We start from the raw sequence: 25,362 nt of genomic DNA, 5'->3' as shown, positions 1-25,362 counted from the left end.
GAGTGGTATATGTAGCAAGGTCACCTGAGATGTTATCCTTCAAGTTCCATCTACCTTGTTTTTTTAAGACAAGTTCTCTCACCAGTCTGGAGCTCAACAACTAGGGTAAGTTGGTCATCAAGCTTCAGGGACCTAACTGCCTGTCTCTGCCAATAGGTGCTGAGGTTACAAGGGCACACCAATACCCAAGGTTTTATGTTAATTCTGGCAACCAGATGGCAAAGAAAGCACTATATTGACTGGGGTATTTCTTCAGGTCAAAGATAGTATTCTTTAAAAAGAAAAAAATATGTATATTTGGTGTGTCTCTGAGTGCATGTATATGCACCATGTGTGTGAAGGTACTCCTGGAGGCCAGAAAAGGGCATCAGCTCCCCTGGAACTGAAGCTCCAATCAGTTGTGAAGCACCTGATTTGAGTACTGGGAACTGTCCCCGAGTACTCTGCAAGAGCAGCAAGCACTATTAATAAGCCATCCCTCCAGCTTAACTATAAAAAACAATGCAAACATTTTCAGAGTACCCACTCAGTGTGGCAAATACTAGGAACATTCTTTCACTCAAAAATATGCCTTCTAACAATTCTGCTTCCATCACTGAGCATGCTACTAGCATGTCCTGTGCATTATAGTTTGCAAGACAATGTCCAGGCAATAATATCAAGTTCTCAGCAGCAAATTTTTTGAATTGATATTTTAAAAACTAAAGTATACACATACACTAATAATCCCTGGGAATCTAATACAAAGCATTTGTGAAACAAATTATTTGAGGCTATGAAATCCTTACTGTTTTGAAAGGTGCTGACTGATTTGCACTCTTACCCTTTGTGTTCCTGAAGAAGTCTGAACACTGCACAACACTCCGGCTGCAGGCCTCTCACTTTGAGAGCTTTCATAAGGCAGTCGTGCAAGCTCATTCCATTGCGCACATTGACCTACAAAAAGATAACTTTTAGTACCAACACAGGCTATGAAGCCACTTGCAAGGATGAGCACTGAAATACACACACCCATCTGTAAAATGGTATAGATTTATGACATACTATTTGCAATGGTATCCAGCAGTGAGTGCAAGCAAGTGCACACAGACCATCAGCCTGGGGCATATAATGCATCCCCTGTATTATTATCCCCGGAACAGTTGTCCATGACACGTTAACTAAAGGAAAATACTTTTATTAGAACAATACAAAGAATAAGACTATTTTAAAAGTGGGGAAACCAATTCATGTTTATTACATTGTATGACTTGGAAAGATGTATGTCTTGCTATTAACAACAGAGTTGGTATTTGAGGGCCAGTGAGATGACTCAGCAGGGAAAGACACTTGTTGCCAAGCCTGACAACCGAAGTTCCATTCCTGGGACCAATATGGCGGAAGAAGATACAGATTCCCAGAATTACTCATCCTCTGACCTCCACAACTACACCATGGGACAGGCATATGCACACATGGACACAACACACACACAAAATAAATTTTAATTAAGTGTTGGGGGGCGGTGTAACATCTCTAACTACCTTCACTTGCAAGTGTACACAGGAGCATGAGCATCAGCAGAAGGGAAACAAATGTGAGATAACGCTCTATAATAAAATCTTGCCTACGTTCAACAAATGGAAAGCTGATCTTCCTAACAAATTTCAAGGTAGTGAGATGAGTAGGAAATAGAAGAGCAGAGCTCCTGCTTGGCTTTAGTGACAGACACCAATATGCACCAGACAGACTGGGCAGTATGTGCCCCACACAGTGCCCTAATCCACACTTCAGAAGCTTCGTTGCTACCTGGAGCCGCAATGCAAAGTACTTGTACCTACAGCATTAAAATATTGAATAATCTCTTAAAGGGTTTAGATATTTTAGCTTCAAAGCCTAGGAAATTAATTTTTTTAAAAAAAAAGTAGGTCGAGTCAGCAGAGCCAGCAAGAAGAGCAGGACAATTTGAAGTGGCTCTGAACTAACTGCATGGCCCCATACCCTGGCTAACTGTATAACCAGGTCGGAAGCAATCTCAGCCCTACTTGGCCATTCTCTTTCTAGCTGATTTCAGATAGTGCTGTCTTAAGAAGCAAAGCAAGGATGTCTGACCTCAAAACAGACCACAACATCTGAACACAAAGTAGAGACGAAACTAGTAGGAAGGAGCGAGACAGAACCTAAACAATGACAACTCGTGTTTAAGTTTTTCAAATGGCCTTATTTTTATATTGCCGACCACTAACAGGGATTTAGCTGACCAGTCACCAGTCTTCGAAGAGTACAGATAGGATAGTAAGGAGAACTACAACCAAGTCTGAAGGTATAGGACAGATAATCCAGGTGTAACAGAGATCAGGGAGGAAATTCTCCTAAATGACCGATTATGTCAGAGGAAAGCAAAAGGTTCTTCCAAGCTGTAAGAGTTCCTCCTTGGCTGTGGAAGAGTCCAACTGATTCTCCAGGTTAATGGATTCTCTTTATCACAGGAATACGAGGGGGAAGAACTGGGGAGCTAGACAGGGGCAGAGGTCACCCAGTCCTTATAAATCTTGTTGCCTATTTAAAAATAAATACCATTAACATCTTTTAGGTTCCTTATAGCTGGCATGGTGGCTTGTATCTATTTCCAATATTCAAGAGACTGAAGCAGATAGTTATTTTGAGTTTAAGCTCAGCATGGACTGCAGTGTTAGACCCTGCCTAAAGAAAAAGTTTCTTGCACATACCAAACTAGTTCAGGCACATGTTATCTGGGGTTTGTATCAAAACAAATGAAAAGGTGTGGGTGGAAACAGACATATAGAACTGCTATGATCAGCTAAGGGTAAGCCAGGTGATGGACATAGCAGAACTGTTATTGTCTCTCTACTTTCACAGTTACTTACCCTTACAGCATCTTACTAACGTCCAGCAAAACAAGGCAGACATGCCTGCACTAGAGATCTGAGCTATAAAGACATGAGGGGAGAAAACAGCAAAGAGTGCTAAACTCACACACTGACAGACTCATGACCTGCACCTATGCTGCAAGCATGGCTTTCAAGACTGTAAAGTGATGTGAGGTTATTTTATTACCTGTATTAGAAGTCACAGGTTCTGAGCTAGACAGCTCTTTAACGGTCCTCTACTCCACTAACATTCTCACATGCAGACAGCATGGGAGCAGCCAAGGGGGTTGTGAAATAGATTCCCTAGCCTCCAGTACCAACACATCCAAAGAGTCTGTTTTCGGAACTCTGGGATACAGCCCAGGAACCCGTGTCTATGCTTGTCTGTCAGGTGGTTGTAAGGGCAGCAGTTCTCAGCTCTGGTCACTCACCTGTCCAGTAACAATGAGAAGCAGTGGCAGCAGCCAGAGAGATGTGCATGTTTAGAAAACAAAATGACAAGGAACATTTAAAGGCTAATTATTCTTCTAAAATTATTTCAGGCAGACACATCCTCCGTCTATTTCTCCTACTCCCATGGATACACACTGTAAGTAGTTAAATGATGTCTCACTGAGTTGTATGGAGAGAAATCCTGGCTTCCAAGTGTGGAGCCACCCTAGGATGGGGAGAGTGCTGGCTGCCTGAGGGTGCTGCCTGCCAAAAGACACCTTCCATCACTGGTTTCCCAAAGAAAGGTGGTTCATATTTGCCAAAGAAATAGAAGAAACTAACATCCTTTATAAGCTTTTCATAAGCTGCAGAAGATGTCAAACTCCCATCCACCTGCTATGCTCCAACAAAGGCTGCCAAGGACTACCAGATGAATAAATGACTCAGAAACACTATTAGCTGCACTAATGAGTCAGCTACTCTTAAAAGTATGCTCCTTGGGCTGGAAAAGTTAAGAGAGGCTCAAATACTAGGTAACTTGTCTAGATGATGCAACTAACAAAAGACAAGAGAGGAACTTATTTTTGCATCCATGTGTGGGAAACAACCATGTTGTGGAATATTAATATAAGATATATTACATTCATTTATGCTGTGGAATATTTGCTTAACGATACAAAGTGTTGCATTCTTCCATGTTGTGTTTGTTTAACTCTGTAAAGCTGCGTTACTGTGCCTGCGTAAAACACTTACTGCTCTAAAAGCTGAATGGCCAATAGTGAGGCATGAGAGAGGGATAGGTGGGGCTGACAGGTAGAAAGAATAAATAGGAGGGGAAAGAAGAGCTAGAAGTGAAAAAAGGAGAGGGAGAGGAGGATGCCATGGGTCAGCCATGAAGTAAGAAAGACATATAGTATAAAGAAAGGTAAAAAGCCCAGAGGCAAAAATGTCAAAGAAAGAAAAAGGATAATTTAACTTAAGTTAGAAAAACTAACTAGAAACAAGCCAAGCTAAGGTTGGACGTTTATAAGCAAGAATAAGTCTCCAAGTATTTATTTGGGAGCTGGGTGGTGGGCCCCCAAAGAGAAGGAAGGAAGGAAGGAAGGAAGGAAGGAAGGAAGGAAGGAAGGAAGGAAGGAAGGAAGGAAGGAAGGAAGGCCAACTACACAACCAATGTGCTAAGTTTCTAGTTAAAGCAATACTAACTAGTGAAGATTTTCTTTTCTCCTAAAAAAAAGCTGAAAAAGCTGTTGGCAATCAGAAATTACTGCAGGTTGGAAGAAACATGACAGACTGATATGTTCAGAAGAACTTTATTAGTTATGAGCTCACAGCTACAGCCAGCCCCGATAAGCCCTAAAGAGGGAAGGGATTAGGAGAATTGGAATACTGTACTACAGATAGTGCAACACGGGAGAGAAAAAGGTGCCTTCAATCAGGAAGAACAAAGGCCACAGTTACAGGTTCTTACAGGCTGAGGAAAGCAGGAGGCTCCATGTCACCTAGCCCACAGGGCCCTGTCCTGGAGGGAAACTCTAGACAAGAGTAAACTTCAGATTCACAGTTCTGGTCCAGAGGAGGTGGCACAAGCTAGAAGGTCTGTGATGTAATACTGGCACTACAAATTCCGAAATACCTGGTCTATGAATCTGGAGTGCAGAGTAGAAAAGAAAGTAGAGAAAGAGTTTTGGGTTCAAGAACCAGTCTGAATGGAGAAGCACCAGCCAGCATAGACAACCAGCACAAACACTTTGTCCCTGTTCTTAGGGAAGCTACTTAGCAGCCTTCCTTTTTTTTTTTTTTAACGTTTTACTTTTTATTTTGGATCTCACTAAGTTGCCCATGCTAGCTAACTCTGAAAACACTCAGTAACCCACATAAGCCTTAAACTGAAGATCATCCTACCTCAGCCTCCCAAGAACCAAAGTAACAGTTCTGAATTGCCAGGCCCAGCTTTATTTTGATAGCCATATTGAAACTTTTTGTTTTTAGGGGAGGAAACAAAATAATACTTTAGTTGTTTTTTGAGTTTTGCCATCAGTTTGAAGGGGGGGGGAGGACCACCTAAGATCCAGCATCACAAATGAAGGCTCCTTCAGTTCACAAAAGAAGTATGAGAAAGGGCTGGAGAGGTGGTGCAGTGGTCAAGAGCACTTGCTCTTGCAAAGGACCCAGGTTGTGCTGCCAGTACCAACGCCCTCTTCTGGCACTGCATACACATGGCACACTGACATATACTCAGGTACAAACACCCACAGACATAAAATAAATAATGATGAAGGAATTTACTAGCAAAACCTGAGAGGGGACTATTAGAAGAAAACCAAGAAAGCTCTGGCTGACCTCCTATCAGAAATATCGCCTCTTTCTCTCCCTAAAATAAGGATGCAGAAAACAAGCCTTTGTGGGCAATGTTAGGTCAGAGTAGGGAGTGTGAGAAGAACAGTGATTTAATAAAATAAATCTGCACTTGGGAGAAAAATTAAAAAATAGAGACCCCAAGTGACAAGGAGATTCCCATCTATAAACTGGACAGACAACACAGCCCACTTTCCACAGGGGGAAGAAGTACATTTTCTAGGGTCACATACCACTGTCCTCTGCTTATTCGGCAAGAAAACTCGGATAGTGTTGCTTGTCTTAGAAGAATCCGTGAGTTTGCCATCATCTGAGGCCCGGCGCTGATAGCCAAACTGCTGAACAATTGTAGGGGAGATGCAGCTGGAGCCATCAAACACCGCATCTTTGAGTCCAAAACCATTGCTGATCGTCTTCCAAGCTCCCTGTATGTGCTCCATTGATGCAGTTTAAAAAATACTTAAACCTGAAAGACAAGTAATTATAATTCTAGAAGAAAGTACTTAACTCAGGAATGCAACATAAATAAAAGTTGTAAAAACTATGGTGTATGGATTTTCATAATCTGTGAGCAAGTTAATCAGGAAAAAATGTACACAGTGGTATATTTCCATAAAATTAGAGAAAAAGAGCCAAAAACCAAAGCCAACCTAGAACATAAGCCAGGATCATCTGGCTTCTAGTCCCAACTTTTTCATCTGTATTTCTCTCCTTTTATTACAATATGTGAATATGCTGAGTTATCACTTCTGCCTATGAGCAATATATTTTAGACTATGAGAATTATGTACTAGGGTGGGGGAATCCTGCCTCCAATAGAGGAGCAGCAAACTTAATTCCCAAGATACACTATAGATACCATCTATATTTATTTTTATGCATAAACTATCTCACTCAATTTGTGTAAAATTTTTAGGTTTATAATCGTTTCTTCCTTCTCTTTAAATCAGAGAAATCATTCAGATGCCCCCCCCCCAAAACTCCTAGGGTATGGGTAAAACGACCAGATTCCATATCTATTTATAAAGTCCATAAATTTTCCACTATAACATCAGGGTTCAGTTTGGGTGCAGAACCAAGCTGAAAACCAGTCATTTAACCCCAACACAATCCGATGGTTTTTAGTTTTTAGTTTAGTCAGGCATAAGACTAATGCCCACACACTGGCTTACAGTCAGCAAGTAAATGGTTCTCCAGAAAACTATAAGGTTAACAGAGAAATCTCCCTTTAAGCCTTAAGTCAGAAACTTGTTTTGTCTATCTAGCAACAGCTAGTACTCACCAGGAGCCTCTATTGTGAGGCAGTGTACAAAGCATGCATGAACACATACATGCATGCACACACCTGCGCGCGCATGTGCGCGCGCGCACACACACCCACACACCATTCCTATTATTTGCCTTAACCCTCACAGTTACTAAATAGAAATGATATTCCCACCAAGTAGTGGTGGCACTCGCCTTTAATCCCAGCACTTGGGAGTCAGGGACAGGCGGATCCATGTGAGTTCAAGGCCAGCCTGGTCTACAGAACAAGTGCCAGGACAGGCTCCAAAGCTACAACAGAAAAACTGTCTCAAAAAAACAAGGAAGGAAGGAAGGAAGGAAGGAAGGAAGGAAGGAAGGAAAAAGAAAAGAAGAGAAAAGAAAAGAAAAGATATTCCCTAAACTTATTAAGCAGGCTTCAGAACATGGCAGTAATCCCAGCACTTAGGAAGTAGATGCCGGCAGATCTCTGTGTGAGGCCAGCATGGTCTACATACCTATTCCTGGACAGCCAGGGCTACACAGTGAAACCTTGTCTTAAAAACAAAACAAAAAAACCTCACCAGAACATGCCTACACTACTCATACCTCAGAACTTATTCCCTTCCCCGGAAAATTGAAAACCCCAGAAACAGACAAGATGGCCTTTTTCACTACCTGTCTCCAACCAAGACTGCCTTCTAAAGAATTTTACCTGACACTCCAGCCAAAATTGCCTGTTTCCTTCCCCCAGCAAACAAACCTGAATAACTCTTGGGGCGATGCTTACAGTACAGACTGTGTACAAGCGTGTGCTCTGTGAGCAGAGCTCACTAGCATACCCTACTATTGGAGCAGTGCCTGCACCACAAAGGCACTCAACCCAAAGCTTTGTGTAAGTCTACAAGCTCTCAGGCATTCCATTGCTATGTTATATTGAACTGTCATTCTTCTCACAATAACTGTTAGTTAACATACGACCTTAATTGTGATTTGATTTTAAAGTGAAAGGGGTTTACTCACCAATCACACAGTTAAGTACAATTCCTTGATCATTTTGAATCAACCAAAGTCAACTGTCAACTGATGCTAAATAAACTGAAAACTAATAAAGCCAGGCATGGTAGTATTTGCCTTTAATCCAAGCACAGGAAGGCAGAGGCAGGCAGCTCTAGACCAGCCTGATCTACTTAGGAGTTCCAGGACAGCCAGGGCTCTGCAGAAACCCCGTCTCAAAAAAAAAAAAAAAAAAAGAAAGAAAATCTAACTAAACAGTAGTGATTCTAAATCCATAACATATTAAAATTTATTAAGAAAAATGTTATAAAATATAACACAGAATTATAATCACATACAAATTCCATTTACAAAAACAAATATTGGGTAGAAGAGATGGCTCTTGTACAGGACCCCAGTTCAATTCCCATGCTGTGGGGTACTTTAGTCTGCTGCCATCTGAAGCACAGATTACTAGGACAATAAAATTATCTACGAATCTTCCCTTTTCAGCCATTACTGGAGTTGAATTCTCTTGTGACTTCTGACCTTATCTTCTCACACTTCAAAGAACACTATGTCTTCCCCCTTTTCCAATTAAATATGTACCTGCCCTAAAAGAGGAAAAAGTTCAGGTTGTACAGGACACTAGATGGCAAAGTAGCCCAGGGTTTGCAGGAAGAAACATACCATCTACTCTGTACAGATGCAGCAGGAAAGACTAATGGCACAACTACCACGTGGGCAATCACCCCAGGGTAAAGCTGGACAAAGGGCGCAAAAGAAAAAAGCCTGGAACAGAAAAACAAAGCCTGGAAAAGAGAGGACAAGTGAAATGGAGGAACAGAGTAATCTCATGTATAAATCTCACTAAAAACTAGGTAAACAAAAAGCTATAAAGACTCTGTCTTACATCTTAAACCTGGGCTCTCAGTGATTTTTATGCAAAGTTTTCAGATTGTTTCACTGACTAGTCACTAGACATCTACTTCTTGTCATCTGGGAGGGGGGGTTAATACAAAAAATGAAGAATGTGCTACTTCATCTTCTCAGTAGCAAATGCTTCTCAAGTTTACAGAGGATAAAGACATAGACTGATGAAGATAACCAACACTCGTGGGTGTAACTTTTCTTTCCTTCCACCCACTCAGCACACTCTGGATCCAGGGCTTCCAATGCATTAGGAAAGCCCTCTACCATCAGGCCACATCCCAGCCCTTAATCTTCCTAAGAATCCCAGGCCTATTTTCTAGTATCAAATTTGAGACTACGTCATATTTATACAAGTCTTTTTAAAACAGAACTAGAAACCTCAGTGAAGACTATCTGTGGCTCTTTGCAGAGGACCCAGATTCTGTTCCCACCCACTCACCCACCCATACGGCAGTTCATAACCACATGCAATTCTGGTTCCAGGGGATCCAAGCACAAATTTGGTATAGATATATGTGCAGGCAAACACTGTATACATTTTTTAAAAAAATCAAAGAAAGAACAAACTCTTTCAAAAACCTAAATCCCAAAGAATCCCTGAACCCATTATAAGAAGCCTTGTCCAGAGCAGAGCATGGTGGTACAGGCCTGTAATTCCATTCTTGGAAGGTAAGGCAGGAAGATCAAAGCATCCTCAGCTACACAGGGAATTCAAGGATATCTGTGATACAAAAATCAGCTAAAATGAATGAGTGAATAAATGAATGAATGAATGCCAGAAAAAGAAAAAGAAATGAGGTCAGGTGGTAGTACAGACAGGCCTATATATGCTCAGCATTCCAGAGACAAAGCCTGAGCTAACATAATAAGACCCTGTCTCAAAACACAGGCCATAGGAGGAGGCATGTATAGAGAGCCCTGATTCTAGACCAACATAGACTACAAAGACAGATCAGGCCCTAATTCAGCAGGCCCAGGACTTAGGCCTAGACAAACCAGACACTGGGCAATCAAGGCCATTCTGAAGGGGACATTAACCCAATGAATACTGCAAAAACCAGCAGTCTCCTCCCCAGCTCAGTAACCAGACTCACAGAACATATAGCTTCCCCATCCTAACACAAAGTTCAGTAAAGCTCAAACTCAGAGATCTATCTGCTTCTACCTCCTGAGTGCTGGGATTAAAGGCTACCACCAGCAGCTGAGAAAGGTTTCTTTAACATTCATGATTACTTAAGTTTTACTTTTACTGTCCATGGTCCCTTTCTGAAGGGCCTCATTATTCACAGAAGTCAAGAGAGAAAATGAACAGGACATCCAATACAGGAAAGAAAGCAAAGGAAATCCCCAGTAGGCCAGAGGAGGGGAATTCCTGGATGACACATGTGTGTCCAACACAGAAACCCTAACAACCTGAATCTGGAAACATCAAACTACCACTAGCAATGCTTACCTACACAACAGGTTTTTTTTTTCTTTTCTTCTAAGGAAAAAGAGAAAGAGCAAATAACCCATATAACAAGTTTCCGTGCACCTATGGCCCTGCTGACGCAAACACAGCTCTCCTCAAAAGGAATGAAAAAGAATTCTGAGCCAAAAAATGAGTGGCAGCAGTCCAAAATGACATGCCTCACCATGGAGGTGGCTGCAGGAGAAAGAAGACATTTGTCATAGCATTTACCAAGTACAGCGGTGGGGACATGGCAGGGGGTGCTCTGCTCACAGGCTCCAGATGTCACCCAAGCTACACTTAATTTGGGGATGGGTGGAGTCTAGTGATCTATTCAGAGGACAGTTCAGAGGTTTTACCTGATACCAAAACTAGCCAAATACACGTGTGGGCAACGAATGGCTATTAAGGGGACCAAAGGTAGCCCAAGATAATTCACTCAGGATCTGCCACATTCTAACTCTCCACAATTAAAGAAGTTCTAAGTCAGCCTTTTAGAATCTTTCACACAGGTACGCTTTTTGTTTTGCTTTGGTTTTCTGGGAACTTCAGGTTGCAGCCCTTTAACCTTACTATCTTTCTTACAGAAGAAGCAGTAAAGCCTGTGCTGCACTCTGAGAGCTTCCTGGTGGCTGAATATGAATGACATAATCTAACAGGGCAGAACTTTACAAAACACAGGACACACATCACTCTGGTTTACAAGATGACTTTAGGGGATATGGGGCATGGCACTGACTACAACTCAAAGAGCCCAACAGGGGCATGAGAGGGAGAAAGCTTCAACTGGCTAGAAGATGTTTGCTTGTATGGCTTTAATACTTCCTAACCTCTTTCCAGTTATTCCTTGATTTTACATAAAAGAAATAAATATAAATCGTGAACCAGAGCCAGTGAAGTGGCTCAGTGGGTAAAAATCATTTGTCATGTAAGCTTGAGTTTAATATTCAGAATCCCATGGAAGGTGACAACTGACTCATAAGTTGTCCTCTGACCTCCACATTTGAGCCATAGCAAACACAAGTGCACACTTATACATCATAAACACACAATAATCAAAAATAAAAATTTTAAAAATAGTGTGGGCCATTGAGATGGCTCAGTGGGTAAAAACACTTGTCACCAAGCCTACCCTGAGATTGATCTACTGGACTCACATGTTGGAAGGTAAGAACCAGCACCAAGTTGTCCTATGATCATCACGTGTGTCCCATGGCACATATATATGCATGTGTGCATGCGCGCACACACGTCATAGAATATTAAAATGTGTTACATGCATCTATACTGTGGAATATGTTTAATGATGCAAAGAAGTGTTGCATTCTTTTATGTTGCATTTGTTTAACTCTGTGAAGCTGCACTGAGCCTGTCTAAAACACCTGATGGTCTGTCTAATAAAGAGCCAAAGGCCAATAGCAAAGCAGAAGAAAGGAGGGGCTGGCAGGCAGAGAGAATAAATAGAAAAAGGAATTGGGAGGCAAGAGAGATCAAGGTGTAAGAAAAGAAGGGGCCAGACACTTTGCTATACAGCAAGTGACAGAGTAAGAAGTAAAGAAAAGTATACAGGAATAGAGAAAGGTAATAGCCCTGAAGCCAAAGATAGGTGGGCTAACCTAAGTTAAGAAAAGCTGCCTAGAAACAAGCCAAGCTAAGTCTGGGTGTTCATAGGTAAGATAAAGTCTCCATGTGTGTTTATTTGGCAGGACTCCAAAGAGTGAAAAGTAATAAAACAACCAGAAATTCACACTCTCACGCAAAATCAAGGAATAAATGCTGTGGGACAATGGTCTTTTATCCTGTCACTTGTATTATTTTTAATAACATGCTGATTGGCCAGTAGCCAGGCAGTAAGTATAGGCGAGGCGACCAGGCAGGAAATAGTGGTGGGGCAACAAGAATTCTGGGAAGAGAGAAGTTTCAGTCTGCAGTCATCACCCAGACACAGAGGAAGCCAAACACAGAGCAAGCAAGATGTGACTGACTGCCTTGCCGAAAAAGGTACCAAGCCACATGGCTAACACAGACAAGAATTATGAGCTAAAATAAGTTATGAGAGTTAATAAGAAGCCTGAGCTAATAAGCCAATCAGTTTATAATTAATGTAGACCTCTGTATATTTCTTTGGGACTGAACGACTGCAGAACCAGGCGGTACAGAAATCCCAGTCAACAAATAAACATAAAAATTTAAATTTAGGGCTGGAGAGATGGCTCAGAGGTTAAGAGCACTGCCTGCTCTTCCAAAGGTCCTGAGTTCAATTCCCAGCAACCACATGGTGGCTCACAACCATCTGTAATGAGGTCTGGTGCCCTCTTCTGGCCTTCAGGCACAACGCAGAAAGAATATTGTATACATAATAAATAAATAAATATTAAAAAAAATTAAATTTAAAGAGGTAGTACTGTTACTGGGTGCAGTGTTGTACACTTTTAGTGCAACAGCTCTCTACTGTGTTAGGTGAGGAAGACAAAGGCTAAAGTTAATGGGACACTATGCTAGCAGAAATAGTGTCCTTTACATAAAATGACTTTGTCCTTCCCTGTGCCTGGTGCCTAGGGAGGCTAGAAGAGGGCACTGGAGCCCCTGGAACTAGGGACTGAGAACCACAGCCCAGTCCTCTGCAAGACCAGTCAGTGATTTTAACTTCTTAACGTCTGAGCCAAAAACTCCAGCCCCACTCCCAGGCTTTTAAACAAACCTAAAAATTATAAAATTCTAGCAACCAGATCTAAAGCCTGTCTGTTCATTTCCACTCTTTCTGCACCTCCAGTTCTCTCTCTCTCTCTCTCTCTCTCTCTCTCTCTCTCTCTCTCTCTCTCTAAATAAAGCACCTAGAAGTGCCTAGCCTCCACTCCCTCTCCTGCTTCAAAGCAGACAGGATCATTTCAAGAGTTGTATAGCTTCCCCCACCCACACCCCCCTCTTTTTCCAGACAGGGTACCTCACCGTATAAAGCCTCAAATTGGAGCTTCTCTGGCCTACACCTCTCAGAAGCAGGGATCACCTGACTATTCACAGTCTACACTCCTTTTCAAACAGCCATGTTCACTTAACAGCCATTTCCCTCACCCTCTAGTCTCAACTTTGACAAGACTCCAAGCTGGAACTTGATCTGAAATTGAGACACTGTGCATTAGGTTCAAAAAACTTAAAACAGACATTCATGAGCATGTTGGGCCATGCATAACAAAAGCAACACACAGGTCTGCTATTAAAGAGGCAATACTCTCCACATTTGATCAGTCCCTATTTCACTCAGTAGCTTTTGGTTCCTGTCCTGGAACTAGCTCTTGTAGACCAGGCTGGCCTCGAACTCCCAGAGATCCGCCTGCCTCTGCCTCCCGAGTGCTGGGATTAAAGGCGTGCGCCACCACCGCCTGGCTATTTCACTCATTTATTACATCATGTGATAAAACATCATGACCAAAAACAACTTGGGGGGGGGGGGGTTATTTCATCTTACAGCTTGTATTCCATTATCCAGAAAGCAAGGGCAGGAACAAAAAGCAAAGCCAAGAAGGAGTGCTGCTTACTGGCTTGCTCCTCCTGGCTTGCTTTGTTATACACCCCAAGACTACCTGCCCAGGATGGCACTACCCAGGGTCATCCCACAATCAATTACTAAGAAAATAACCCACAGACTAGTGTACAGGCCAATCTAATGGAGGCATTTTATCAATTGTGGCTCCCTCTTCTGAGATTTAGCTTGTGTCAAGGTGACAAAAACAAGCAAAAAAAAAAAAAAAGAAAAAGAAAAATCAAGCATTAGAACAAACTCTCAGGTCAATTTTTTTTTTGTAGAAAAATGACAAGCTGATCCTAAAATTTACATGGAAACACAAATGACCCAGAGAAGTCAAAATAATCTAATATTGGTTTGATTTTTGACTCAGAATCTAGATTAGCCTGGAACTTTCAGTGGAACATGAGCCGACCTTGATTGAACCACCTGTAACTACAATTCTAGGGGGACCAAAAATTCTCTTCTGGCCTAAGAGTGCTTGTATTCATGTGGTGCAAAGACAAACACATACAGTCTCATAAAATAATAAACATTTTAGCTAGGCAGTGGTGGTGCATGCCTTTAATCCCAGTATTTAGGAGGCAGAGGCAGGTGGATCTCTGAGTTCGAGGCCAGCCTAGTCTACAAGAGCTAGTTCCAGAACAGTTCCAAAGCTACAGAGAAACCCTGTCTCAAAGAGAAAACCTGTCTATAATAATAATAATAATCCTTTAAAAGTGATTAACTTTTTATTTCATGTATCTTTAATTATTTACATGTATGTCTGTACAACACGTGCGCATGCCTGGTACCTGCAGAGGGCACAAGAGGTTATCAGATCCCCGGAACTGGAGTTACAGGTGGTTTTAAGTCACCTAGTTTGGGTGCTTAACCAAACCCAGGTCCTCTAAAAGATCAGCCATTGTTCTTAACTGCTGAGCCATCTCTACAGCCCTAACTACTTCTTTTAAAGACAAGGTTGCAAAGCAGTGGTGGCACGGGCCTTTAATCCCAGCATGATGGAGGAAGGTCATTGGCTAATAAAGGAACTGCGTTGGCCCATTTCATTGGTTAGAAGATAGGTGGGAGGAGTAAACAGAACAGAATGCTGGGAGGAAGAGGAAGTGAGGTCAGACTCCACAGCTCTCCGCTCGGGAGCAGACGCCTCAGGAGAGAGGCCATGCCACGCTCCCGGGCAGACACACGCGATGAAGCTCCGACCTAGAATCTTCCTGGTAAGACCGGTGCTCACAGATTATTAGAGATGGGTTGATCGGTATATCAGAATTAGCCAGTAAGGGCTAGAGCTAGAGGGCCAAGCATTGATTAAATGAATACAGTTTCCGTGTAATTATTTCGGGGCAAAAGCTAGCCGAGCAGGCAGCTGGGGTGTTGGGGACACAGCCCCGCCGCCCTATTACTACACCAGCACTCAGGAGACAGAGGCAGGTGGATCTCTGTGAGTCCAAAGCCAGCAATGTTACACAGAGAAATCCTTTCTATCAAAAAAGTCAGGGTGTCACTATGTAATTCTGGCTGGTCTGGAACTTGCAAAGTAGGAGACTGGTCTAGCTGCCTGCCTCTACCTCCCAAGTGCTGGGAATTACAAGTTTGCACTACCACACCCAGCAAATTTTATTCTACATATATTTTGTCACCGTTTTTTAAAATGACAGTTAACTGAACCTATTATGTCTTTTTTAAAAGGCATGCTGATCATTAAAAATGAAACATTACTAAAGTTACTGTTACTTAAGTTTAGAGTTCCTGGGAGAGCTATACATCTCCAGTACCTCCGTGGCAGTAAGGATAGGTAGGTAGTCCTACTCCCAGAAAAGAGGTTCAAGAAATCTGGAAACTTCAATTTAAAAGGAAAAAAAAATCAATAAACAACATAAACTTAATAAAATTATTCTTTTACCTTCCAAAAGCCAATTCAGAACAATTTTTTAATCAGCTAAAATTATGGGACTTCCAAGGGATCTTTAAAATTTTTTTATTTTCTATCTAGAAGGCAAGGTGCATGCATGTGAGTACAAGTGTCTGTGGAGGCCAGAGGCATTAGATCCCCTGGTGGTGAGCTTACAGGTGATTGTGAGGTAACCATTATGGGTGCTGGGAACTGAACTCAGGTCCTCTGCAAAAACAAGTTATCTGAAGTGATAAGTCATGGAACCAGCCCAAGTGGTTTCAATAACCTTAGAACATTAGAATGTCCATAGCAGCATTATTCCAAATAAACAAAAGGGGAAATAACCCAAATGTCATTAAGTGACAGAGAAGAGGCATTATCTAAGCAACAACTGGTTATACTTGATTATAAAAAGTAATGAACAGATTCAACACAATGCCCATCAAAATCCCAGCAAAATTCTTCAAAGACCTCGAAAGAACGGTACTCAACTTCATATAGAAAAGCAAAAAACCCAGGAGAGCCTAAACAATCCTGTACAATAAAAGAACTTCTGGAGGTATCACAATCCCTAACTTCAAACTCTACTACAGAGCTACAGTACTGAAAACAGCCTGGTATCGCCATAAGAACCAAATAGAAGACCTAGTTATCAATCCACACATCTTTGAACACCTGATTTTTGACAAGGAAGCAAAAAGTATCAAATGGAAAAAAGAAAGCATATTTAACAAGTGGAGCTGGCATAGCTGGATATCAACATGTAGAAGAATGAAAATAGACCCATATCTATCACCATGCATAAAACTCAAGTCCAGATGGATCAAAGACCTCAACATAAAGCCAGCCACACTGAAACTCATAGAAGTGATGGAGGAAGGTCATTGGTTAAATAAAAAGAAACTGCTTGGTCCTCATTGGTTAGAAGATAGGTGGGAGGAGTAAACAGAACAGAACGCTGAGAGGAAGATGAAGTGAACTCAGACTCCACAGCTCTCCTCTCGGGGGCAGACGCCTCAGAGAGACACCATACCTCACTCCCGGGCAGGCACACGCAATGAAGCAAGCCCCCAGGTTAGACATGCTGAATCTTTCCCAGTAAGACCGGTGCTCACAGATTATTAGAGATGGGTTGATCAGGATGTGAGAATTAGCCTGTAAGGGCTAGAGCTAAAGGGCCAAGCAGTGTTTAAATGAATACAGTTTGTGTGTTGTTATTTTCGGGGCATAAGCTAGCCGAGCAGGCAGCCGGGGTGCTGGGAACGCAGCCCCGCCGCCTATATTACTACATAGAAGAAAAAGTGGGAAGTACACTTGAACGCATTGACACAGGGAACCATTTCCTAAATATAACCCCAGCAGCACAGACACTGACAGAAATAATAAATGGGACCTCCTGAAACTGAAAAGCTTCTGTAAAGCAAAGGACACGGCCAACAAGACTAAACGACAGCCTACAGAATGGGAAAAGATCTTCACTAAACCCACATCAGACAGAGGTCTGATCTCCAAAATATACAAAGAACTCAAGAAATTGAACACCAAAAGATCACATAATTCAATAAAAAAAAAAATGGAGTACAGACCTAAACAGAGGAATCTAAAATGACTGGAAGACACTTAAGGAAATGTTCAACATCCTTAGGCATCAGAGAAATGCAAGTCAAAACAACTCTGAGATTCCATCTTACAACTGTAAGAATGGCCAAGATATAAAACAGTGATGATAACTTACGCTGGACAGGTTGTGGGGAAAAGGGAACACTTCTGCATTGCTAGTGGGAATGCAAGCTGGTACAACTCCTTTGGATGTCAGTGTGGTGATTTCTCAGAAAATTAGAAAACAACCTTCCTCAAGACCCAGTAATACCACTTTTGGATATATATCCAAAGGATGCTCAATCGTACCACAAGGACGTATGCTCAACTATGTTCATAGCAGCTTTGTTTGTCATAGCCAGAACCTGGAAACAACCTAAATGCCCCTTGACCAAAGAATGGATAAGGAAAATGTGGTACATTTACACAATGGAGTACTACACAGCAGAAAAAAAAACGACATCTTGAACTTTGCAGTAAAATGGATGGAGCTAGAAAACATTTGAGTGAGGTAACCCAGACACAGAAAGACAATTATCACATATACTCACTCATAGGTGGTTTTTAAACATAAAGCAAAGAAAGCCAGCCTACAAATCACAATCCCAGAGAACCTAGACAACAATGAGGACACTAAGAGTGACTTACATAGATATAATCTACATGGGAAGTAGAAAGTAGAAAAAGACAAGATCTCCTGAGTAAATTGAGAGCAACCCTTGGGGAAGGGTTGAAAGGGGGAAGGGAGAGGCAGGAAGGGGAGCAGAGAAAAATGTAGAGCTCAATAAATATCAATTTAAAAAAAAAAGCAAAAAAAAGTAATGAGGAGTTGGAGAGTAGGACCAAAATATATATGCTTATGATATTGTCAAAGATTAAAAAGAGACGAGCAGTAGTTGTGAATGCCTTTAGTTCTAGCACTAAACTAAGTTGGGAGGCAGAGGCAGGTGGATCCCAGGAGTTCCAGGTCAACCTGGTCTACAGGACTGTTGCACAGAGAAACCCTGTCTTCAAAAACAAACAAAAACAAAAAATTAAATAAAAAGTATTTTTTTTTCGAGGCAGGGTTTCTTTGTGGCTTTGGAGCCTGTCCTGGAACTAGCTCTGTAGACCAGGCTGGTCTCGAACTCCCAGAGATCCGCCTGCCTCTGCCTCCCGAGTGCTGGGATTAAAGGCGTGCGCCACCACCGCCCGGCAATAAAAAGTATTTTTAAAAAGGAACCAAAAATAAAAAAAAAAATGCTAGTAGAGGAGCCCCTTATCATGTGTGTGCATATTCCAAGACCCCCCAGTGGATGTGGAATATGAATAAGCTCTTTTCTACTCCCCACGGCCAGATTGTCATGCAGGATGGCCGCAACTGTGAGGCACAACAGCAAAACTAGCATTACTTCTTACTCCTTCACAGCTTCAAATAGCAATCTCCTTCAACTTGCACGCTCCCTTTTCTTTTCTTAGGTCCCTTGTAGCTTCTCTTGTAAATGGGACATTCTTAAGTAAAATAACGGTAATGTGAGTGCCAGCCTGTAATACCACACAGGAGGTCTGATAACAAGTACGTGACTGGAGGGTAGCATAAGAAACACAGGTATGCCAGACAAAAAGATGACTCACGTCCCAGGAAGGACAGGAAACAATGGTTTGAGGTTTCACCGTGCTACTGCAAATGGCACACAATTTAAAAGTCAAGAATTTTCACTTCTGACTGTCCAGCTTATATTTTAAGACCACACCTAACAGGTAACTGATACTGGGAGAAGCAAAACTGAAGACAAGAGTGAAGTTCATTTTCTGTTGTTACAACAGAACATCTGAGACGTAACTGGTAAAGAAGTTTATTTTGGATTAAGATCTGGAGGCTGGAAAGTCCAAGAGTATGTCAGCAGTGTCTCCTCAGGACCTTTGCTTCAGCTCATGCCCAAAGGCAAAAGGGAAGCAGTATATGCCAGAGACAAAGCACAGGAACTTCAAGCTTTAAAAGTCATTCTTGAGGGGCTGAAGGCCTCAACCTCTCTGGCTGTTCTCTTAGAGGACATGGGTTTGGTTCCCAGGACCCAAATGGCACCTCACAACCACCTGTAACTCCAGTTCTAGTGGATCTGATGCCTTCTTCCAGCTCCCATGGGCACTAGGCATGTACATGGTGCACACACATAAATAAAAAAAAATAATAAAATAATTCTTTTTTTTAAACATGTTTATACCAGGGTTGATCACAACAGTCAGAACAGCACAACAATGAAGAGGAGGGGAACATAGCTACTGCCAACCCTGTTAGCTGAGGCTCCAGCAAGAACTAAAATAATTCTTAAAAGTTACTCTCACGGTAATTAATGCAGACCAGCAAGAGAATACTCCTAAAAATGGCATTAACTCTTCTTAATAACCTAATCAACTCTTAAAGGTCCCACCTCCCAATACTAACCCAGTAGCAATTACATTTCAACATGAGATTTGGCTGACTGGGTCAAACCACATCCAGAGAACAGTGAGAGAGATAGCACTGCACATGTGAAAACACAGGGGAACTTTAGACACTGTGCTAAGCTAAAATCCAAATACTGGCTCTGTTCATACAAAAGTCCCCAAATGGGCAAAGTCACACATAATGTGTCCATAGTACCTGCTTCTCAGAAGCTAAGGACAAGACAGTCTGGAAGCCATTGGCGTAAAACCAGCTAGACACAGCAAAAAAGATAAGGGGGAGAAAGGGAACTGTTAAAGGGGAACAAAGCCAGGCAGTGGGGACACACACCTTTAATCCCAGCACTCAGGAGGCAGAGGCAGGTGGGTCTCTGTGAGTTCTGGCCTACAGAACAAGTTCCAGGACAGCCAAGGCTACAAAGAGAACCCCTGTCTTGAAAAACTTAAAAAAGAAGGAAAAAAAAGGAGGGAGGGAGGGAGGGAGGGAGGGAGGGAGGGAGGGAGGGAGGACAGAAGCAAAAAGTAAAAGGCAGATTAGTGACTGCCTAATGCTATTTTTATTTTATTTTTTTAAATATTTATTTATTTATTATGTATACAATATTCTGTGTGTATGCCTGCAGGCCAGAAGAGGGAACCAGACCTCATTACAGATGGTTGTGAGCCACCATGTGGTTGCTGGGAATTGAACTCAGGACCTTTGGAAGAGCAGGCAATGCTCTTAACCACTGAGCCATCTCTTCAGCCCCCTATTTTTATTTTTTGAGTGATAAAACTGGAACAATAGCTAATGAGTTAAGTAAGATACCTTCTCTTCCACAGGAACCAAGTTTTAGTTCCAGCCTTTGCTAGACCAGCTCACAACTGCCTGTAACTCCAGTTCCAGGAGATCTTATGTCTTTTTCTGGACTCTAAGAACAACTGTACATACATAGGGACACACATACACCACCTACAATACAATAATTTAAAACTGTTTTCTTGTGGAAAACCCTGGAAAGCATTTGTCACTGGGAACCATGGAAATCAAAAGTTCTGGGGTGGGGAGAACAATAGAGTGGGTACAAGTGATTTGATCAGGGAAATAGGAGGAAGGGGGGGCTCAAATTAGAAAAGGGAGAGATGAATAAAGGAGGGAGAAGGGTAAAACAACAGTTAAAATGCCTGAAAAAAATGCTCCCTCCAAGAGTCAAAGACCATCTAACAACCCCCCAATCAAGCATGAGAAGTCTTTTTTTGAGTTGTTTGTCAGGGTTGTCCAATAGATTTTCAAAATATTATAGACTATGGCCTTTGGTTGCACACCCCTACCCCAGGGGTGAAAATTAAGTTCCTACTGCTGAAGGAAGGCATCATGCACTTCCAATACAGGGCCCAGAGACCCTTGAGCTGGGCCTAAATGCTTCCTGCCTGACAACTTTCATGGCACCAGAAGGTGGATCTCTCTGAGTCTGAGGCCAGTCTGGTCTATAAAGCAAATTCCAGGACACACCAAGCTATTACACACAGAACCCTTGCCTCCAAAATCAAAAAGAAGGCAAGCACTCTAGCAACTGAGCTACATTCCTGGCCATTAAGATACTCTTTTTTGGTTTTTTTGTTTGTTTGGTTGGTTGGTTGGTTGGTTGTTTGGTAGGTTGGTTGTTTGTTGGTTGGTTGGTTGGTTGACTGGTCTCACTATGTAGCTCTGGCTATCCTGGAACTCAACATGTAGATCAAGCTGGCCTCTGAATTCACAGAAACCTACCTTTCTCTGTCTCCCGAGTGCTGGGATCAAAGGTGTGTACCAACACATCTGGCCTAAAGATATTCTTTTTCTTTTTTTGGGTTTTTTTGGTTTTTTTTTTTTTTTTTGGTTTTTGAGACAGGATTTCTCTGTGGTTTTGAAGCCTGTCCTGGAACTAGCTCTTGTAGACCAGGCTGGTCTCGAACTCAGAGATCCGCCTGCCTCTGCCTCCCTAGTGCTGGTATTAAAGGCGTGCGCCACCACCGCCCGGCGATATTCTTTTTCTTTATTGACTATTTTTATGCTTGATTATGTGTTGGGGAAAGAACAAAGAAGGAAAGCAAGGAAAGAAATATCTTGATAGAGAATTAACAAGAAACCTGGCACTAGGGAAATTCCCAAGAATACACAAGAATAAGCCTAGATAAAACTCTAAATAGTGGAGAGGGGGACTAAACTGGCCTTCCCCTGTAATCAGATTGAAGACTACTGTAATTGTCAAATCTTCATCTAGTAACTAATAGAAGATGCAGAGATCACAACTAACCACTAGGCCAACCTCCTGGAGTACAACCAAAGAGAGCGGGGAGCGATAATACAAGCAAAGGGGTCAAGACCATGATGGGGAAACCCACAGAAACAACTGACCCAAGGTAGTGAGAGCTCACCAACTACAGACTTACTGCAGTGGAACCTACATAGAGCAGAACTAGACCCCCTGAATGCAGGTGACAGTGGATGGATTGAGCAGTTTATGAGGCCACTGGCAGTGGGTCCAGGATCTAGCCCTAATACACAAACTGGCATTTTGGAGCCCATTTCCTATGGATATAGCTTGCACAGCCTAGACACGGGGGGGGGGGGGAGGGGGGGAGGGCCTTGGTCAGACCTCAACATGGTGATAGGACAGACTTCGTTGACTTCCCATGGGAGGCCATACCCTTTCTGAGGAGCAGATGTGGGATGGGTTGAGGGGAAGATGGGAGGAATGAGATGAGGGGTGGGAAGGAGAACTGGGATTTAAAAAAGATATAAAAATGGTTGCTAAAAAAAAAAAAAAAGAATATTTGACTATGTGTACCATACCTATAGTGGCCAGAAGGGGGAGTCAGATCCCCTGGAGCTGGAGTTACGAATGGTTGTGAGCTACCATGTGAGTTCTAGGAATCAAACCAGGTTCTCTGCAAGAGCAGCTGGTACTCTAACCACTGAACTGCTTCACCAACCCCCATATTCTTAACTATACTTAAAAATCCCAGTTTCAGAGAATGTGGTAATATACTATGTGGTTAATATTGATTCTAGGGGGCTGGAGAGATGGCTCAGAGGTTAAGAGCACTGGCTGCTCTTCCAGAGGTCATGAGTTCAATTCCCAGCAACCACATGGTGGCTCACAACCATCTGTACTGAGATCTGGCGCCCTGCTCTGGCATGCGGGCATACATCAAGGCAGAATGTTGTATACATAATAAATAAATAAATCTTTAAAAAAATATTGATTCTAGAAAATCTTCGTCAATGGCGAGAAACTCAGAACTATAGAAAACAATTTATTTAGTTCTCCTTTCCATTCTCTCACAATACTGATAGAATTAAGCAAGAGAAAGCCAAGCATGGTGGTGTGTGTCTTTAATCCCAGCAGAGGCAGGCAAGTATCTGATTTAAACCAGACTGTTCTACACAAGTTCCAGACCAGCTAGAACTACATAGTGAGACCCTGTCCAAGTCATTATCATCATTGTCCATCATCATCATCATCAACGACAACATAAAGCAAGTATGGTGTAGGAGTTTGTGTGTTGCTTTCATTGGATAACGAATAAAGAAACTGCCTTGGCCTAGTTGACAGGGCGGAACTTAGGTAGGCGAATTCTTGGAGGAGGAAAGCAGAGTGAGAGAACCGCCATGGAGCCACCAGAATCAGACATACTGAGTCTTTCCTGGTAAGCCACGACCTCATGGTGATATACAGATTAATAGAAATGGGTTAAATCAAGATGTGAGAGTTAGTCAATAAGAGGCTAGAGATAATGGGCCAGGCAGTGATTTAATTAATACAATTTCTGTGTGGTAATTTTGGGTGTAAACTAGACAGATGGCCAGGACAAACAAAGGGCCACCCTCCTTATGGAACGCAAGTATTATTATCTCTTTTTTAGTTAAAGAAAAAGTAAAATAAAGGGCTAGGAAATAGCTCTGTGGTAAAGTGCTTGCCTAACATGGTTAAGGCCCCAAGTTTAATCCTCTGCACCTGAAAAGAAAAAGTGAAGTTTTAAAAAAATAGGTAACAGATTAAGAGTTAAGAATCAGTAAAACCGCCGGGCGGTGGTGGCGCACGCCTTTAATCCCAGCACTCGGGAGGCAGAGGCAGGCGGATCTCTGTGAGTTCGAGACCAGCCTGGTCTACAAGAGCTAGTTCCAGGACAGGCTCCAAAACCACAGAGAAACCCTGTTTCAAAAAACCAAAAAAAAAAAAAAAAAAAAAAAAAAGAATCAGTAAAACCGGGGCTGGAGAGATGGCTCAGTGGTTAAGAGCACTGCCTGCTCTTCCAAAGGTCCTGAGTTCAATTCCCAGCAACCACATGGTGGCTCACAACCATCTGTATTGAGATCTGGTGCCCTTTTCTGGCCTGCAAGCATATACACAGACAGAATATTGTATACATAATAAATAAATAAATATTTAAAAAAAGAATCAGTAAAACCCAGTACTATGCACAATGAATGTATGTCAACTTAAACAAACAAAACAGGTCCTCAGGTTTTAAATTACAGCTGTATTATAATACTGATTTAAATTATATCAATTTGGACTTGAGGTAATTATTATGTATTGTTAGTATCATACTACTTGCGGACATGTGGAAGAAAGGAGAATACAGACTATGCCTTACACATCATTAGCAATTTGCAGTTCTCTTCTAATTCAAGAAACCTTCACTTCTTTTCTAAGTGATAAAGGATTTACTTTAAATTAGTGGTCTTCAAGCAGTCATAGTCCCAATGATTTTCTAACTTGGTCCTTCCTTCTTCTTAGCCATTAAGTGATAGAATATACATTAAAATTATGAACTTCTGTTTATATAGCTAACAATCTGCAAATATAGTGAAGATATAATACAAATTTCTATTAAGTCATACATGAAAACTGGGTTGTCATTCTTTTTTTTTAACCTTCACTCCCAAGAACTTTTCCCCAGTGGTGGTAATAAATATAGGCTGGGTAAAATAAAATCCCATGTAATTATAAAACTGCTAAACTACACACTATGATTAGTTCGTGTTAGTCGAGTAACTAGTAAATGCTAGCCAAGACAGAGCAATTCCTATTCATGGGAATAACTGGGCACTGCCCTAAAGTTACAGTTGTGCTGTAATATTACCTGTTGTAAGGAATTTCTCCTTGGCTTGAAAGCAGGAGGAAGAGTGAGGTAACACAGCTAAGTCAACACCATCCTGACATCTAGGTTTAAGACTTACTTGTGTTACTGTCTCTTCTACTTGGCATGTACATGTCTAGTGTTGTCACCATGCTGTGCCCACAACCCAGGGGCTGGAGAGTAAGTTCAGGGTCAGTGCTCTACTACTGAGCTACACCCTCAGCTCTTGCTCTGTTAAGACTACCTAGCCCAGGTTGGCCTTGAAATATCAATCCTAGCCAGACAGTAGTGGCACACACCTTTAGTCCCAGCACTCAGGAGGCAAAGGCAGACAAATCTCAAGTTCGAGGCTAGCCTGGTCTACATAGTGAGTTCCAGGACAACCAGGGCTACACCAAGAAACCCTATCTTGAAAAAAAAAAAAAAAGAAAGAAAAAACATCAACCCTCCTTCTTTCCAATGCTGGGATTATATACAATATGCAACCTGACATATTTCTTACTTTTTTAAAATTATGGAGAAAACAAACAGT

The 25,362-nt window shown here is 41.9% G+C and overlaps 1 protein-coding gene across 4 annotated transcripts in view; it reads right to left on the bottom strand.

The window, feature by feature from the left end:
• Raf1 (Raf-1 proto-oncogene, serine/threonine kinase) overlaps positions 1-25,362 on the bottom strand; it is a 55,680-nt gene that overhangs the window by 16,998 nt on the left and 13,320 nt on the right. For 2 of the 4 annotated variants that reach the window (XM_075983096.1, XM_075983095.1), the window contains exons 2-3: positions 5,894-6,126; positions 824-936 (exon numbers count right to left, since the gene is read on the bottom strand). In XM_075983096.1, the coding sequence (XP_075839211.1) occupies positions 824-936; positions 5,894-6,100 (320 nt within the window). In that variant the 5' untranslated portion in view covers positions 6,101-6,126. Of the gene's footprint in view, positions 1-823; positions 937-5,893; positions 6,127-25,362 lie in introns of those variants that run through there. The other 2 variants (XM_075983099.1, XM_075983097.1) reach the window with 1 other exon arrangement.

Source organism: Microtus pennsylvanicus, chromosome 8 (genome assembly GCF_037038515.1).
Source record: "Microtus pennsylvanicus isolate mMicPen1 chromosome 8, mMicPen1.hap1, whole genome shotgun sequence".
In the NCBI taxonomy this organism is placed as follows: Eukaryota; Metazoa; Chordata; class Mammalia; order Rodentia; family Cricetidae; genus Microtus; species Microtus pennsylvanicus.
The sequence above is the reverse complement of the archived record's forward strand: the minus strand, read 5'-3'. Positions and strand labels throughout refer to the sequence as shown.